Genomic DNA, 19,608 nt, shown 5'->3' on the forward strand with positions numbered 1-19,608 from the left:
ATGTCAGTTTTTATTCCCATATTGGAATTAAATATTTGCCCCTTCATGCATTTATAGTTGTAACTGCTGATATGGTTTCAATGAGATTTGTATTTATCATATTCGATGTAATAAGAACCCAGGGCGCTCTCAAAATTAGAAATAGGGGGCTCTTATTAGAATATTATTTTGGTGAAAAAAAACAGAGATGAAAGATAAATTTCGTGGTTTATGCTGACAGCCTGAAATGTTTATATTCGACTGATATATTTTTCCAAAATTTGATTGCCCATAATTAAGGGTGCATAAATAAGTCTTGTGCACATTGATCAATCGGAAATGGTGCTAACTGGGATTGTTCACTAACCAATATATTAGCTAATATCACTGTGGGCGCTTATTAGAGTGGGGCGTTTATTACGTCGAATACGGTAACTGATGGCCAGAGCAATAGGGAGAGGCTTTAATGCTTAGTTTTCCATGGTCACTTGGAAAGCTAGGTAAATCCCTGCATTTAGGCCTGCATGCTTTAGACTAAATAAAATAATAGTCTTCTCAGGCACCGCAAGCATCATCATGAAGTCGGCCGCTTATTTCGTTTTGTTTAAATTTTCAACAACAAAAAATCATTAAATATTTTGCATCTCTAGCAAATGACCTGGTTAGCGCTGGTTAGCGAAATGCTACAATACCTAAAAACAATGCAATCCAATATAGCGTCCAGTTGCTTCCCTTTTCATGCGCACTGTTTGACTGTGCATCTTGAGTGTTGTGGTCATTGCGACAGTTAGAGTTTGTGAGCTTGTTTTGCAGTTTGCAATTTGGGCAATGAAAACATGATATTTATGATAAAACATCCCAAAATAGATGATTTACAAATTCAATGATATTTGTGTACTGTATGCCAGACAATGTTTCATATGCAGAGATTGAGATTACTGTGTATTTGCCTCGTAAAGTAAGCCGGAAATAGCAATCAGCTGTTCACACATTTTTCCCCCTATCTTTGGGTGATTTAGTTTAAAAAATACTTAATGCCTAATCAATATCATAACTGAAAAGTAATTTCAATACAGCAATAGGGAGCCCAAAGACTTTGTATCTCTAACAACTCATGTTTGTTTCAAGGCGAATTGATGGTGAGTTGATGCGATTTGCCAATCACTTCTTACACAATTTTGCTGAAATTAATGTAAACCAAATTGAATGAAATCTATATTTTCGAAAGCCATTGCCTGAGAACCATTTCTTTTATTTTTTTAAGCCTTAGCTCCCACATTTTTACAGAAATGAGCTTCAAAAGTGTGGAATGAGGTTTTGTCTGTTTGGAACTGGGCTGGTGAACATGGTGAAGGGTTGAAATGTTTGAAATTTTTGAATAGTCCACATGAAGTGACTCTGTTGTCTAGGGGTAGAGCCTCCGCCCGGAGAACGGAAGGTCCGGTGTTTGATTCCCGCCCGTGTCATACCAAAAGACATTAAAAGATAGTACTTGTTGTTACCCTGTCTGGCACTCGGCATTAAGAGGCTAAAACAAGGACTGGTCAGCTCGGAGTCAGTATACTGCGTCTGAGTAGGGTATACTGAAATGGCATTCCCTAAGAACTAAACATATTTTTGGTTTGAGTCATTTTAGCTGAAACTGTTTCAATTTCAGTTTGATGGAGCTAATATTAGTATATTCGTAAAAATGTCAGCACATGGTTTTAATTGAAATAACACTTTTGACTTTGATAATAATAGTTTTTTGTTTGTTTTCTTGCAGACAGATGAAATTTTTACCAGAGGAAGAATCTGTGGAGGCAAGTGATGGCCGCACAAGGAGGCGAGCTGTGTTTAGTGAGGATGAAGGCAAGGATGATGAAGACAGCGATGAAGAAGAGGCTGAGAGTGATGAAGAGGTAACTTTTCACCTGGTTATTGAGACTGATACTTGAATCAGATGTGGCCAAAAGAGCATACTTTATCTTCTGTTTAGGGGTATCAGATACATTGTTTGAGGCATAAAAAAATAAAAGAATTGGTTCTCAGGCAGTGGCTTTTGAAATTATAGTGCAGACAGGCAGTGTTTTTTTTTTTAATGAACAGTTTATGAAATCATCCTGCGAAAGGGCCTCCCAACATAAATGGTTTCCTTGATGAGTAAAATCCTGGAATACAATATTTGAATACTGTTTGACTACCAGTGTGTGCATAATTCACACATACAAAGATTTTTTATCATGAGCACACAACACTGAAGAAGCATGTGGTCAAATCTGCACTGAAGTACGCAAGATAGTCCTGTTATTACACTATCTGGCTATAAAAGAGTTCATTGTGTATCTGGACTTATGTTTGTAATCAATGATATTACTCTTATCTAAGATTTCATTGAATTTTGTTTACATTAATTTTGACGAAATCGTGTATGAAGTGATTGGCAAATCACATCAACTCACCATGAACTTGAGCCTTGAAACAAACATGAGTCATTAGAGATACAGTCTTTGGTCTCTCTATTGCTGTATTGACATTACTTTTCAGTTATGATATTGGCCATGGCATTAAGTATTTTTTTTAAACTAAATCACCCAAAGATAGGAAAAGAAATGTGTGAACAGCTGATTGCTATTTCCGGCATATTTTACGAGGCAAATACACATGTAATCTCAATCTCTGCATATGAAACATTGTCCAGCAAACAGTGAAGAAATATCATTGAATTTGTAAATCATCTATTTTGGGATGTTTTATCGTAAATATCATGTTTTCATTGCCCAAATATGCAAACTGCAAAACAAGCTCACAAACTCCATTGACCATAACACAAGATGCACAGTAAAGCAGTATGCATGTAAAGGGAAGTAATTGCACGCTATATTGGATCACATCGTTTTTTAGTATTTTAGCATTTCACTGCCGGGGTCGTATGTTTGAGACAATGAAAATTTAAGGATTTATTTCGTAAAAAAAACGAAAAGTGAGGCAGACTTTATGATGATGTGGGCAGTGCCTGAGAAGCAAGACAAATTTTTTGAGCCTATGATTGACTGCATGTTATGTCATTCATTGTTAGTTGTCAATATTTCATTTTTAAGGTTATGATGTCTTTGTAACCATGGTAACATAGGAACTGCATAAGTTTGTAAACATGTCCTTACTGGTCACCACTGCTGTTTGCTACCAAATTGGTGACTTGGCAACTAGAATATTTCATGTATAGAAACTGACAGTAACACACAAGTTTGGTTGTCTACAACAATATCCTAACTTTCTTCTTCCTTGTTTACCATGTAATGCAACTCATTACGCCCGTGAAGATCGTAGAATAGGTCTTCAGCAACCCATGCTTGCCCTAACAGGCGACTATGTTTAAGTTTATTAAGAGGCGACTAACGGGATAGGGTGGTCAGGCTCACTGACTTGGTCGATGCATGTCTTTGTATCCCAATTGCGTGGGAGGTGGAATTGGAGAATTCATCATTGGGAGGCCAGACAACCTAGATTGCTGTGTCTGCGATGAATACATCTGATGGTTTCAAATCAATCGGGGAAAACCCACTGACCATGCTTAATGCACCAAAAATTCTGAAAAAATATGAAAAGGCAGCAGTGGAGAAAAAGTTTCAAGAATATAGGCTCAGCAGAGTCCAGTGGTGGTCAGTGTTGTTGGTACGACGGGTGGGGCATGTTCAGTAATATTTCTCACTGATTCCTTCCCATTTATACAGGCTGTGAGTAGTAAACAGAGAGACAAGACTGTTGTGTTTGCTGACAGTGACGATGAGATACAACTCTTCAAAAATACATCAGTGTCAAAACTGGGACAGACACACCAACAGAACGGGAGTCAACCTCAGGAACAGAGGAAGCCGGCGCCCCCGAAGGACAACAACGTCTGGTTGGACTTTAATGTGGGAAGTGATGATGAGGTGGATGAAGTAGTTGAAGATAAAGATGATAGGGACGATAAAAGTGATGATGAAAGTGATGAAAGTGAGGATGATGATGACAGTGAGGATGACGATGTAAGTGAGGAGGCAGATGAAAGTGATGACAGTGACAATAAAGATGAAGATGACGTTGATGAGGTAGAGGAAAGTGAAAGTGATGACGAAAGTGATAGTGGTGATGAAGGTAGTGATGCGGACCAAATGAATACAGATGCCGTTCAGAGTGTCAGGAAGGGAAAGAAGAAAGACTTAAACAATGTTGTCAATGTAACAGAAAAAACAGATCCACCTAAATCTATTTCTAAAAAGGAAGCTTCTGACATTTCTAAATCATCCTTTCGCTCAAAACAGTATAAAGACAATGAAAATATGTTAAAAAAGAAACAAAAGACGGACAAATTGTTGAATGATATTGTTGATGATTCATCTCAACTCGTGAAGGTGAAAAGTGGAAAAAAGGTAGACAAGCAGTCCAAACTAGTCCAAGATTCCAAGGGATTAGAGTTCTTAGAGCCTGAGTTTGATGACGTGGAGATGAACTCTGCATCGAGCGAGGATGACATGTCAGCTTCTGAAACTGATTCTTCATCGGACTCGGATGAAGAGATGAAACTGTTGAAGAAGATTGGTAAAAACAAGGGTATTGATCCGAAGGAAGATCAAGGAAGTGATGAAGATGTGACAGAAGAGGAAGATCTGGATGACATCAAAGAAGAACCTGAGGATGGTGAGAATAATATTTAAGTTATGATAATCTGTACTCTGTGACTGTGACAGCGTGTGTGTTTACAAATCAGGTATATCTTTTACTGTAAGGAGAATTGGTGAACGCAATTCAATGATTGAATGGTATGTATTGATTGATTGTATTTCTTTTGTAAGTGTAAAATGTTTTTCTAAAGGTTCAATTAAACTTTAAAGTTTCCTGAGGCAAAGATACAGATAGTTTAAGTCCTTGTGTACAAAATCCATCTTCCTGAGGCAAGGGAGTTAACTGACTATAAAAATCTGACCTTGGTAATCATGATCATAACAAAGTAGATACAGATGGTATATCTGTAATAATCCTGAGTATACTTGCAGGCCTGCAGTGGAAGACCAACCTTGCCGCGAAGGCCTCGGAAGCCTTCAGGCGGCGACAGAAACAGAAGATGAACTACCAGAAACTCATCTATGGAGCAGGTGAGATCAGAGGGGCTGTTCCTGGTTCTTGTCTGGTGTCTTCGGGGGGCATGGGTGACCCAGTCGTCTAAGGCGCAGCGGTTCGCTGTGCAGAGTTGTGTCCTGTGGACGCACCAGAAACCTATGATCGTGGGTTCGAATCCCGGTTCGTTCGATTATGTTTCTAGGTCTGTCATCACCATACCCGTGCTCGTGGGTTTCACCGAAGTGGTAAACGTCTGAGACCTGCATCACTCCGGGCTTTCCTCCGACATTAAGCTGACACGCTGCGATATAACTGGAATACTGTTAAAAGCAGCGTTAAACCCAACTCACTCACTCACTCCCTAGTGTCTTCACGCCCCGGCAGCGCCAGTACTTCCTGAGTTTGTAGAAACTATGTTCCTCTCCCTTAACCATGTTAACAGACAACTGCTATGCAGTGTAATGGTGATACCTTTCTAGTTTGCATAGTAGTATTGAAACAAGCTCTTTTATGACACAACGAAGTCGAATGAGCCCTACTCCGGGCATGAAATTTGTGCAAACGTTGCCTGAAATGCTATCAGTGTAATCTGCATGCCCTTTGGTCTGGGCTCTCGCTGGTGTCAGGACATGATTTCATTCATTGGTAAGAATAGCGGGTTCACTGGAACGCAGACTTCTGTATTCAAGGGTGGTATGTAGTGCATACCTGGGAGGTACCGATGAGGATTCCTGTTGTTTTTGGCCTATATGTGTTGATCCAGGAGAGAACCAATTTTTCAGTGTGGACTATTTTGGCTGCAAAACTACAATATATGTTGCTGCAGGATCACGAGGGGTACATGGGGTTTTATGCATCCTGAGTTAGGTTTTATACCACGAGTCTCCACCTCCAGCTAGGGATATATAACCTAACAAGGGACGCATTAAACCCCATGTACTCCTCATGATCCTGCTACAACAAATGTATCTTACCGACATGTTTTAATGTGACATTGTAAAAGAACTAAAACATACGCTATGTCACGTGACTTTCTTTGACTCGTGAAATGCTTGCGGCTTTTTGCTTTGAAGTGGGGTATAAGGGATTTATTCTGTCTCTCAGAAATCCACGTGCAGCCTGTATTGCACGTGGCAGGGTTTAATAGATTTATTCCCCAGCTGAGAAATGTATTCTCCTCCAAGGTGGGATACACAGTATTTTATCAAGATCACATGGACCAATCAAATCTAATCATTCTGACATGGAGGTGTGATAAACAAGAATGTCTTCAAATTAATTTGACTCCGAATAGAACACTGCGTGCTAAACAGTTTTTCTGTCCTGCATGGTTTGTACAGATATAGTGTGAGATATATTGTTCATATCGGAGACAATTGCGGTGTAAAATGTGCTCTAATCGGTCTCCTGTTTTCATTGGACACTTATTAGGTTACATTATGTTCCCATGACTCAAGCTGCTTCCCTACATACCATGTGGATCAACTAGACTGGTATATGGTCAAAGGTTTCAACATTTGCAAAGTGATGTCTGTCATGTTGTGCTCATACTCAGTTTCACTAGTACAGATATTGGAATGTGTACAGAATATGTACAGAGCACGGAGTAACACAAGTCAATTCAAATCAGATCCGGGATAGAACAGGTCTTCAGCTACCCATGCTTGCCATAAACGGTGACGATGCATTGTAAGAGGCAACTAAAGGGGATCAGGCTCACTGACTTGATTGATGCCTGTCATTGTTTACAAATTGCGTGGATTGATGCTCATGATGTGAATCACTGGATTGTCTGGTCCAGACTCGATTATTTACAGACCGCCACCATATAGCTGGAGTGCAGCGTCAAACAACAAACAAACAATCCAAATCATGTGTTATTTTGATACAAATACTGTCACTTAAGTTGACTCCTATAACATGTATGTTCCCAAAGTAACAGCAGCAGAGACGGAGAAGGACGAAGTGGATGAGGATGAGGATGAGGTGGGAGGACTGTTCAAAGTGCTCAAGCAGAAGAAGGACAAAGGGAGGATGGGCAAGTCCAAATCAAATGACATGGACTGTTCCAAGTTTTGGGAGGACAGCATGCATGACTGGGACCTGGAGGAGGTTGGTACCAGTTGTGTTTCAAAGAAAGAAATATGGTTTTTTTAACTAAAGAGCTCACTGTAGAATGTAACCAAAATATCATCACTACTATCTTTATTTCGCAATCATATTATTATTTTTAATCATTCATTTCTGATTTTGGTGTCTTCAGGTGATAATGACTTGTCTTGTATTCATCAGTAGTGCAGTTTAATCCTTGTGGTTATTTATAAAATGAGAAAATATACAATTATCATATTTTTATAAGAAGATTATTTTTGAGTTGAGTGGTAAATGTGTACTACTGGTAAGCTATATGCATACTGTTGTAGGTACGCCTGTTGATACGAGATTGTTTTGTGACTGGGAAATGGGACAAGAGTGAAGATGCAGCTGCTAGACTCCAGGAAGATGGTGAGTACTGCTGCTTGTAACATTCCCCCACACATGGTAACATTCCCACACACACACATGGTAACATTCCCCCCCACACATGGTAAAACTCCCACACACACATGGTAACATTCCCACACACACATGGTAACATTCCCCCCCACACACATGGTAACATTCCCACACACACATGGTAACATTCCCACACACACTTGGTAACATTCCCGAACACACATATGGTAACATTCCCAATCACATATGGTAACATTCTGAAACACATGGAAACATTCCCGAACACACATGGTAACATTCCCCCCACACACACACATGGTAACATCCCCCCACATTCCAGGGAAGCAGGTACACAAGGTAACATTCCAGGGAAGCAGGTACACAAGGTAACATTCCGGGGGAAGCAGGTACACATGGTTACATTCCGGGGGAAGCAGGTACACATGGTAACATTCCGGGGGAAGCAGGTACACATGGAAACATTCCAGGGAAGCAGGTACACATGGTAACATTCCGGGGAAGCAGGTACACATGATAACATTCCGGGGGAAGCAGGTACACATGATAACATTCCAGGGAAGCAGGTACACATGATAACATTCCAGGGAAGCAGGTACACATGGTAACATTCCGGGAAAGCAGGTACACATGGTAACATTCCGGGGAAGCAGGTACACATGGTAACATTCCGGGGAAGCAGGTACACATGATAACATTCCGGGGAAGCAGGTACACATGATAACATTCCGGGGAAGCAGGTACACATGATAACATTCTGGGAAAGCAGGTACACATGGTAACAATCTGGGGAAGCAGGTACACATGGTAACATTCCGGGGAAGCAGGTACACATGATAACATTCCGGGGAAGCAGGTACACATGATAACATTCCGGGGGAAGCAGGTACACATGATAACATTCCGGGAAAGCAGGTACACATGGTAACAATCTGGGGAAGCAGGTACACATGGTAACATTCCAGGGGAAGCAGGTACACAAGGTAACATTCCAGGGAAGCAGGTACACATGATAACATTCCGGGGGAAGCAGGTACACATGGTAACATTCTGGGGGAAGCAGGTACACATGATAACATTCCAGGGAAGCAGGTACACATGGTAACATTCCGGGGGAAGCAGGTACACATGGTAACATTCTGGGGAAGCAGGTACACATGGTAACATTCCGGGGGAAGCAGGTACACAAGGTAACATTCCAGGGAAGCAGGTACACATGATAACATTCCAGGGGAAGCAGGTACACATGATAACATTCCGGGGAAGCAGGTACACATGGTAACATTCCAGGGAAGCAGGTACACATGGGTAACATTCCAGGGAAGCAGGTACACATGATAACATTCCGGGGGAAGCAGGTACACATGGTAACATTCCGGGAAAGCAGGTACACATGGTAACAATCTGGGGAAGCAGGTACAAAAGGTAACATTCCAGGGGAATCAGGTACACATGGTAACATTCCGGGGGAATCAGGTACACATGGTAACATTCCGGGGAAGCAGGTACACATGGTTACATTCCAGGGAAGCAGGTACACATGGTAACATTCCGGGGGAAGCAGGTACACATGATAACATTCCGGGGGAAGCAGGTACACATGGTAACATTCCGGGAAAGCAGGTACACATGGTAACATTCCGGGGGAAGCAGGTACACATGATAACATTCCGGGAAAGCAGGTACACATGGTAACATTCCGGGAAAGCAGGTACACAAGGTAACATTCCGGGGAAGCAGGTACACATGATAACATTCCAGGGAAGCAGGTACACATGATAACATTCCAGAGGAGGAAGTAGGAACATTCTGTGATAGAAGGTACATGTGGTAACAATCTATAGTTGCAAATACACATCATTACATCATTTCTTCTCATTTGATCTCAGAATACACTCCATCATTTTCCAAAAAGCTCTGTCCACACTTGCCCTATCAATATGCCATGCCTGCTGTGCTGCAGATGACCTGTACGGAGACTTTGAGGACCTGGAGACCGGGGAAGTCCATAAGGGGAAGACCGGTGGAGAGGAGGAGGAGGAGGAGGAGGACAAAGATCTTGAAGGTGAAGGAGAGAAGAAAGAAGGTAGGTGTACAGAGATGGATCATTGCAGGAACGAAACATGAGATGCTTATGAACTTTGGTGCATGTTGAAGTACACTGACAAAGATTGTACGAACATGATTGAGAGGTGTCACATTTGCTAAGTGAGCTTCCATTGCCATTCCAGTGTGAACTAGGTTCCAAAGTACGTAATGCTTTTCATGAATGGTTCATGAGTTTGTTAGGTCCTAACTTAACACACTTTCCATATCAACCATCAGATTGTCACATCAAGACCAGATATGAATGGTTATTCATGTTAATGGGTTTATTAGGTCCTAACTTAACACACTCTCTATATCAACCATCAGATTGTCACATCAAGACCAGATATGAATGGTTATTCATGTTAATGGGTTTATTAGGTCCTAACTTACTAACTTAACACACTCTCAGTAACAACCATCAGTTTGTCACATCAACACCAGATATGAATGGTTATTCATGTTAATGGGTTTATTAGGTCCCAACTTACTAACTTAACACACTCTCAGTAACAACCATCAGTTTGTCACATCAAGACCAGATATGAATGGTTATTCATGTTAATGGGTTTTTTAGGTCCTAACTTAACACACTTTCCATATCAACCATCAGATTGTCACATCAACACCAGATATGTCCTCTTTCAACCACTTGTCATTATCAGACCCACTCTCACCACAGGCTTGTTCTTACATGACCAAGTTTACTCTGAAGCCTCCGTGATGTGTCCTAGATATTGAAGCCATTATATTCACCCTACCTGTCTACAGTCAAACAGCTGAGGCCAGGTGCTGTTGTCAGTTCTTCATCCTATTTATCTTCCTGTCTTCAGGTGAGGAAGAGGAGACTAAGAAGAAGATTAAAGCAGAAATGACGGCAGCTGAGCGTCGAGTAGAGAAGAAGAGAAAACTGAAGGAGATGTTCGACCAGGAGTATGACATGAAAGGAGACTCTGAGTTCTATGATACTTGGAAGGCAGACCTGCAGAAACAGTCCGAGGTAAGGAGACTCTGAGTTCTATGATACGTGGAAGGCAGACCTGCAGAAAGTCTGAGGTAAGGAGACTCTGAGTTCTATGATACGTGGAAGGCAGACCTGCAGAAAGTCCGAGGTAAGGAGACTCTGAGTTCTATGATACGTGGAAGGCAGACCTGCAGAAACAGTCCGAGGTAATCATGGCATGACTGTCATGTCTTTGAATCAATTACCACTTGACGCCTACGTGGTGTAGTAGAGCGGTTGCTTTCATCCCTGTCTGCGTCATATAAGACATTAAAAGATGGTCCTTGTTGTTTCCCTGTCTGGCTTGAGCATTTAAGGGAATAAAACAAGGTGGACTCGCATGCAGTATGATGTGTCTGAGTGGGGTATCCATGTTAAACTCTGGCATCGCTATGTAAGTGCAATAATCTCTCTCTCTCTCTCTCTCTCTCTCTCTCTCTCTCTCTCTCTCTCTCATTTGAGAATCGTTCTGAATTCACTTGCATTCCTCCTGCTTCTTTACAGCTAAATAGAGCAGAGTTTGAGGGCCTTGGAGACGAGCAGAGGGTTCATTTTGAAGGCTTCCGTCCTGGGATGTACGTCCGGATGGAGATTAACAACATGCCATGCGAGTTTGTGGAGAACTTTGACCCTTCCTATCCTGTGGTGCTGGGTGGTCTGCAGAATGTAGAGGTCAACATTGGATATGTACAGGTAGGGGGGAGGGGTTTACTGGGTGGATGAGTGGCGAGAGAGAGAGAGAGTGTGTGAGAGAGAGAGTGTGAGAGAGAGAGAAAAGAGTGTGAGAGAGTGTGAGGAGAGAGAGCAGGAGAGAGAGGTGAGGGAGTGTGAGAGAGAGAGAAAAGAGTGAGGAGAGAGAGCAGGGGAGAGAGAGGTGAGGGAGTGTGAGAGAGAGAGAGAGGAAAGAGTGTTAGAGTGAAGAGAGAGAGAGCAGGAGAGAGAGTGTGAGAGAGAGATGGTGTGTGAATGAGTGAATTATTAGGGAGGCGAGTGTTGTTGTGACACATAGTGATTGACTTGGTGAGTGAGAAAGATGGGAATGAGTGAGCGAGTGTGTTTTATAAGTTGTAGCAGGATCACGAGGAGTACATGGGATTTTATCCGTCCTGTGTAAGGTTTTATACTGAGAGCCAGACACTACCATGGGTAAGGTGTAAGGTATAGGTGTGAAGTATGTGCTGCGAAGCTATCATGCTGTCCCCTGTTTCCAGGCTAGGGTCAAGAAGCACAGATGGTACAAGAAGATTCTGAAGACCAGAAATCCTCTGATTGTCTCCCTTGGGTGGAGGAGATTCCAAACCATGCCACTGTATTCGATCCAGGATCACAACCTCCGCAACAGATTGCTGAAATATACGCCAGAACATCTTCACTGTCATGCATCGTTCTGGGGTGAGTTCCATCTTGAGGGAGCAATCATGTTTTCAACAAGTTGTAAGGAAAACATCAACTCATGCTTTATTTTTTTACTTTTCTACTGAGATATACTACTAAAGAGAAGTTAAGGAACACCAGATTCTTTCACATTGTAATAGTTAATCTGTGCCATGATATGAAAGAATCGTGTGTCTTTAACTTTTAGTAGTTTAGTAGTTTTAGTTGTATATTTTACTTAGTTTTGATGACTCAACCCATGCTTGCCGTAAAAGGCGACTTTGCTTGTCGTAGGAGGCAACTAACGGGATCGGGTGGTCAGGCTGGCTCACAATTGTGTGGATCGATGCTCATGATTTCAACCACTGGATTGTCTGGTCCAGACTTGATTATTTACAGACCCCCATCTTATAGCTGGAATATTGCTGAGTGTTGCACTATACAAGAAACAAACAAACAAAAAATTAGTTCTGGTATGTTAATCCTGCTGTGTGTTTCAGGGCCTATAACCCCCCAGGGATCTGGCATCCTGGCTGTGGAGAGCGTCTCCGATGTCACTGTGAGTAATCTCAATGTAGAAAATATTTTATATATATTTGTAAGGGTGTTGACCTCAAGAATGTGGCATGTGATATTCATATCACTAATGATGTTGTGTAGACTGGCAACTTTTGCTAAGGGTTTTAAGACACTAATACCTTAAACAATTTGCTTCATTTCCTCAAAGTTCAAGAAGGAAAAAGGATACCATTGTCTTGAGATGCCAAGAATTATGGGAATGTTTGATCCAGTTTGGGAAATGGTTAACTTGAAGATGAACTCTATTTCAAGATAACAGGGGTATTGGGGTAGCCTTGTGGTTAATGTGTTTGCTCATCACGCCAAATGCCTGGGTTCAATTCTCCACAAGGGGTACATTGTGTGAGGCCTTTTTTTTCGTCATCTTCCAAAGGCAAGCATGTCCACTAGCCTATATTGTATTTGCAGGCCAAGTTCCGTATTGCTGCTACTGGGGTGATCCTGGAACTGGACAAATCGATGCAAATTGTGAAGAAACTGAAGCTGACTGGCACTCCCAATAAGGTCTTCAAGAAGACAGCATTTATTGAGGTTGGTATATTACTGAATTAAGATAAACTCTTCCGTCATTGTACCATTAACTCAGAGGACATCTTCCTGAGGTAAGGGAATTACCTGACTATAAATGTCCAGTTGCCACCCTTGCCAAACTAGGCTGGAATTCCGGAGTTTCATTTTGGTTGGACTAACGAGTCTATGCAAAGTCCAATCAAAATTGCTTAACGAACTAGACACCCTGTTCGTAAACAACATGCAGTTTTCGGTCGACTGAAGGATTTGCAAAGCATGTGTACTGCCAGCTGGGCGTTGACAGATATTTTGCAAATCTTTTCATATATTTATTGAAGGTGTTCAAGTGATTTGATCCACTTTGCAAGGTAAGGCCCGTTTTATTACAATATAGATCTTGATTATTGTTCAGATCGCCTTGACTGGGTGCCACCATTTTGTTGGAAACAAATGCACTTAATATGAGAGATGTAATCTGATTGGTCAATAGGAGGAACATAGAAGGGACATAACCCATAATAGCCACTGGTGGCGCTACGATCAAACCTGGAATTTAGAGCCTATTTCGGCAAGGGTGGAAACTGGACTTTTATAGTCAGTTAACGCCCTTGCCTCAGGAAGATGCTCATAGCAGTGATACTTGATGCGTATTCGACTGCAGTCCCAGGAATAGCTCCTTTATGTGCCTCCTAGTGCCAATTTCTGTTTCTGTTTTACCAAAAGCTGCATGGTTTTTACAGGGAATGTTCAACTCGGCGCTAGAGGTGGCCAAGTTCGAGGGTGCCAGTATTCGGTCAGTCAGTGGCATCAGAGGTCAGATCAAGAAAGCTCTCAAGACACCCGAGGGGGCATTCAGGGCGACCTTCGAGGACAAGATCTTGATGAGTGGTCAGTTCAGGTCACATACAAATAGTTCAGGTCACATACAAATAACGCAATATATTTACGATGACCCTTAGGACAAGGTTTCCACGTCCCTAGCTTGGGTTGCAATTGGTCCCCAGCAACCTATGCTGCTCGTAAGAGTCCACCAAATGGATCGGATGGACAGACTCAGTGTCTGGGTTGATTGCATGCATTCGTACACTGATGGTGTTGATTGATGCTCACAATATCGATCACTGGATTTTGTGGCCCAGATTCAATTATTTACAGACCACCATCATAGCTGGAATATTGCTGAGTGCGGCGTTAAACAAACGTCTTCGTACCCATGTCAGACCTAGAGACTGGTTTCTTATTTTGCAGTGATACTATTAACTGTTTTTGGTTTTTTTAAATTGGGTAAAAAAGCTAGATTTTAGAGACATTGTTTTGACAAAAACATGACTTCTAAATTAAGCAGTAAATACTGTAAAGCTCAGTCAGTCACTCAAATCACACAACCACCCACTCAGATAGAAATAATCTGAGGAGAGTCACATGTAGCTATTATCTCCCCTGACTGTTCAACATCTCCGTTATTCCCCAGACATCGTGTTTGTGAGGACGTGGTTCCAGGTTGAGGTACCCAAGTTCTTCAACCCTGTCACATCACTCCTCCTTCCCAAGGCAGACAAGAGTCGGTGGGAGGGCATGAAGACCGTCGGACAGCTACGCTATGAGTTGGGGGTGTCGGTGCCACAGAAAGGGGACTCCCGGTACAAGGTAGGCAGTGAAATAGCAAGCATTGGGAGCATATCTAATTCCGCTGTTAATACTCCAGGTGTAGTGTCCGGACAAACACCAATTGTATGCACAGTAGACAGGATTTGTATGTAATTAATGCTCAATAGACAAGATTTGTATGTAATTAATGCTCAGTAGACAGGATTTGTATGTAATTAATGCTCAGTAGACAGGATTCGTATGTAATTAATGCTCAATAGACAGGATTTGTATGTAATTAATGCTCAGTAGACAGGATTTGTATGTAATTAATGCTCAGTAGACAGGATTCGTATGTAATTAATGCTCAGTAGACAGGATTTGTATGTAATTAATGCTCAGTAGACAGGATTTGTATGCTGGGATAGCCTGGATATTAAAGCATGCTTTCATCAAATAGAAAACTGGGTTTGGTTCTTCATATGCAGTCTATTCATTCCTCTGTGATATTAACTGTTTGATTAAATGTACAACTCTATGGATTACAACTTCTGGTTTATTGCGTATACTGACACCGTATCACCTTGTAAGAATCTACATCGAAACGTCGCTAAATGCAATTAACCAGAAGTTGTTATCCATAAAGTTGTACGTTTTTCTTAACTCTCTGATGTTGTTAGAATATTGTTAACGTGGCATCAAACCAAACTCGCTCACTCGGTCAGTCCTACATCGTCCATGTTAAAAAATACACAGCCTTCAAAATTCACGCTGGTCTGCTGGTCTGCTGAATTGTGATGAGGACAAGTTGCTATTCAATGATGGGAGTTCAAGTAACGTTTGTGGGATGTATATAGAAACGGAGAGACCATCCAAATAAAGATGAATGTTTTATTTTTCACAGAAAATAGAGCGAATGCCGAAGAGACTGAAGCCGCTGATCATCCCCCGGGACCTACAGCAGCGGCTGCCATTCAAGGACACGCCGAAAGAGTTGCTGAGTCTGCCAGACCCCGTCAAGCGAGTGTCCATCATCAGGGAGCCGAAAGAAGCCAAGGTGGGATGATGGTAGAATAGGTACTCTGAGCACACTTGAATCAGGCATCTTACAGCACTCAGCCTACTTGGAATGCCGATACATATTAAACATGTACAGCTTACGTATACCTGGGACCCATGTTACAAAGGGACTGTGACACTAGGACTCGTAACTCATCTTCCCGAGGCAAGGGAGTTAACTGAGTACAGAAGTCCAGTTTCCACCCTTGCCGAACAAGCTGGAATTTCAGGGCTCGATGTAGTGCCACCAGTGGCTATTGCGAGTTATGTCCCTCCTATTGACCAATCTGATTCCACCTCTCACATCACTTGCATTTGCTTTGAACAACATGGCGGTGTCAAGTCAAGGCGATCTGATCGATAATCAAGATCTCTATAGTGTAATACAACGAGACTTACCTCACTAAGTGCATGATATCACCTGAGCACCTTGATTAAAAACATGCAAAGATTTGGCAAATATCTGTCGATGCCCATTTCACAGTACAAGCTTTGAAAATCCTGAAGACAGCTGAAATCAGCACGTTGAAATCCATGTTGATTATGAACAGGGTGTCTAGTTCGTTACGCGATTTTTAATTGGACTATGCATAGACTTGTTAGTCCAGCCAAAATTTAACTCTAGCCTAGTTGGCAAGAGTGGAAACTGGACTTCTGTAGTCAGTTACTCCCTTGCCCTGGGAAGATACCATAGTTTAAGAGATGGCATCTCAACAGCACTGAGGTTGCTTCATGACATGGAGCCCTGGGTGCTGAAGGTTTGTGTTTAGGACATGGAGCCCTGGGTGCTGAAGGTTTGTGTTTAGGACATGGAGCCCTGGGTGCTGAAGGTTTGTGTTTAGGACATGGAGCCCTGGGTGCTGAAGGTTTGTGTTTAGGACATGCACTAGGAAGATAGGAGAAACTGAAAGAAAGCTGATTGCAACAAAAATAAAATTAATTAAATTTTTTTGTATCCAATATTTGACTTTTATAAAATATGATATACATGCATTGCTATTGTTATCATTATGCACTCATCGCCGTAAGAAAGCGAACTATAGAAACATAAAGAGTAGTATGTACGTGAAGCATGTGTTAAGAAGAGATGTTTCCAATGTGCACCTCGTAATGACAAAACTAACAATCAGTTATGTGTTACCACAGAGCGTCTTTTTTCTTATCACGATATACTGCACATGATTTCCAAACTTTACTTGCTAATCCTGCACGAGACAAGTTCAGCATCTCGAGTCATCATCTATGATGTCTTATGTGATGTGTTCATGGGCATCAGTTCACACAACATAACAGTATGTTCGTTTGTGCATCGAACCAATCTATGATCGCTTGAATATGAGTAAGTTTTCACCAACATGTATGGTATTCGCGTTTCTTTTGGCGATGAGTATATTGGTGATCATCCTGACACAGGTGTAAAATGTATGTGGTCCAGGGTGTTGCTGAAGTCATTTTCAATTTCAAGGACAGTTGAGTTGTTTGCTCTGATGGGATGATTTCCCACTTTAGAATGGGGATCTTTGCTGTTCTGAACCAATCAAAACGTTTTTTACTCATTCCGATGCGAGAGCGTTAAATTCCTGAATTGATCATTTAACGACGAAAACAGAAATAAATAAGAAGGTCAATGTTGGATACCAGCCCTTTTTTACCAAAAAGATCTGCATAGTTTAACAATTGAGCAAAACGTTTAGAAACAGTTATGCCTTTTTCACAGAGTTTGGCCATATGTCTATTTTACCATGTCAGTGTCTGTCCGGAGAGCGTAAGGTCAGGGGTTAGATCTTTGGCCGCGTCGTACCAAAAGACGTTGAAAGGTGGTACTTGTTGTTACCCTGCCTGATGCTTGGCATTAAGGGCCTAAAACAATTACTGGTCGGCTCAGAGTCAGTATACTGTATCTGAGTAGGTTATTCATGTTAAACTGTGGCACGATATCTCAGTGGTCTAGCACTATGAAATCGATGTTAGTCCGGACTAGTACAATAAGTGCAATAATCTTGGAAACCCCCATTTCACCTCATGTCACCTCCATGTATAAGAAAGGGGCGGTCGGGTAGCCTAGTGGTTAAAGCTCGTCACGCTGAAGACTTGGGTTTGATTCCTGACATGGGTACAATGATGGAAGCCCATTTCTGGTGTCCCCCGCCGTGATATTGCTGGAATATTGCTAAAAGCGGAGTAAAACTATACTCACTCACTCACTCACTCACTCACTCACTCCAGGTATAAGAAAGAAAATCGGTTATTGGTAAACCTTTTGAACATGTCTGATAATTTTAAGTATTTCAGATTTTAATGTTTGACATTTCCAGTGGGCCAAAGATGGTTCTTATGCTACCCCTTCTTTTTGGATGTAGCCATCCTTTCAGTTTTTTGAATGAGGTGATTTGTACTGTTAATTAAGTGTAGTTTTGGGGTTATAATTATAGCATGAACATCAGTTTTAATGTTTCTTACCACTGTGATGTTGTGCATTCAAACATACTTCTCAACATGTAGACAATTGCCTCTCTTCAGGTTGCCAAGGTGATGAAGATGATGAAGACGCTGTATGAACACAAGCGCCGCTCAACGCACGTACAGATGAGGAGGCGGGCAGAGAAACACCAGCAGAACCAGGCTAAGATTGATGCACTCAAGGACCAGAAACACCGCCAGGTGAAGAAAGACATCTACAGAATCCTCGGCAGGCTGGATGGCAGGAAGAAGCAGAAGAAAGCTGGCTAATATGTTCCATGACTTGTGGGGTAACAGCAGGATCACAGCACATAGATTGCCAGGGACCCTTGGGGTTTCCAGGTTAACCTATGCTGGTCGTACAAGGTGAACAAATGGATCTGCTGGTCAGACTCGATGACTTGGTACATGTCTTTGTACCCTGAAGCATGGATTGTTGCTCACAATATCAATCACTTGTCCAGACTTGATTCTTTGCTGGCTGCTATGATATAGTTGGAATATTGCTGAGTATGGCATTAAACAACAAACACACGCTCACTCACTCAAACACACAGAGAAAGATAGCCAGAGAGGTTTGTGGTCACTACAGGGTCTCCATGGATGCAGAGTGTGAATAGGTGGATTTGTATGCCAAGATGTTGATGCAATACAAAGTGGGAATTATGAGGAGAAGGAAATTGACAAGAATGTGAATTAAACCATGCTTCAACATTTATGAAAGGATTTACATGAAATTAGAACTGTGAAACTATTACATACAGCCTTGACTGATTTATGATGGATTTGTCAATTGATTGATTTGGTTTTCCTCTATAGCTTTCCTGTGTGATAGTAAACTGAAATCATTCACACGTCACACAGAAGATGAAGGTTTCATTCCAATTGTGGACTTCATCTGTGACGCCGCTTTTGGGTGTGATCTGCCACGACTTGCTGCTGCAGTGCTCAAGTAGCGTTAAATGTCACTAAGGGTGCAAACATGCACCTGATGAGATTTCCTTCAGGAATGAAGAGCATTTGGTATATCAAAGCTTATTTGTACATAATTCAAAATAAGAAAATAAACTATGAAGAATTCATTACATGTTTGTTTATCCTTATTTTCTGTTTTGGGTAAATGTGAACCAATATCTCCTCTTTGGTCTATCAAAGTGGGAAATGTTTATACACTAGACTTTCCTCCCACAATATGCTGATATATTCTTGACACAACTGACCACCTCCATGGCAAAGTGGGTAGAGCGTCTGCTCAGAGGGAGGATGGGTGGCAGTTCACTTCACGAATGCATCATACCCAAAGATGGCTTGGCATGACTAGCTGATTTATAGAACCCGGCACATTCTACCACCTGTCTAGGTGAAGTCAGAGT

The 19,608-nt window shown here is 41.7% G+C and overlaps 1 protein-coding gene across 1 annotated transcript in view; it reads left to right on the top strand.

Moving 5' to 3' along the window:
* The window catches only part of LOC139469625 (ribosome biogenesis protein BMS1 homolog), a 31,689-nt gene extending 12,435 nt beyond the window's left edge, over positions 1 to 19,254 (top strand). Inside the window, exons 10-24 of the mRNA XM_071251850.1 lie at positions 1,745 to 1,880; positions 3,693 to 4,641; positions 4,998 to 5,096; positions 6,998 to 7,173; positions 7,485 to 7,566; positions 9,539 to 9,661; positions 10,497 to 10,663; positions 11,171 to 11,359; positions 11,878 to 12,058; positions 12,541 to 12,599; positions 13,028 to 13,150; positions 13,870 to 14,017; positions 14,601 to 14,776; positions 15,621 to 15,773; positions 18,296 to 19,254. Coding sequence (XP_071107951.1) covers positions 1,745 to 1,880; positions 3,693 to 4,641; positions 4,998 to 5,096; positions 6,998 to 7,173; positions 7,485 to 7,566; positions 9,539 to 9,661; positions 10,497 to 10,663; positions 11,171 to 11,359; positions 11,878 to 12,058; positions 12,541 to 12,599; positions 13,028 to 13,150; positions 13,870 to 14,017; positions 14,601 to 14,776; positions 15,621 to 15,773; positions 18,296 to 18,505 — 2,971 coding nt within the window. The 3' untranslated portion in view covers positions 18,506 to 19,254. The remainder of the gene's footprint in view (positions 1 to 1,744; positions 1,881 to 3,692; positions 4,642 to 4,997; positions 5,097 to 6,997; positions 7,174 to 7,484; positions 7,567 to 9,538; positions 9,662 to 10,496; positions 10,664 to 11,170; positions 11,360 to 11,877; positions 12,059 to 12,540; positions 12,600 to 13,027; positions 13,151 to 13,869; positions 14,018 to 14,600; positions 14,777 to 15,620; positions 15,774 to 18,295) is intronic.
* Positions 19,255 to 19,608: the final 354 nt, after the last annotated feature.

This window comes from Haliotis cracherodii, unplaced genomic scaffold (assembly GCF_022045235.1).
Source record: "Haliotis cracherodii isolate W230 unplaced genomic scaffold, xgHalCrac1.p SCAF_2, whole genome shotgun sequence".
Classification (NCBI taxonomy): domain Eukaryota; kingdom Metazoa; phylum Mollusca; class Gastropoda; order Lepetellida; family Haliotidae; genus Haliotis; species Haliotis cracherodii.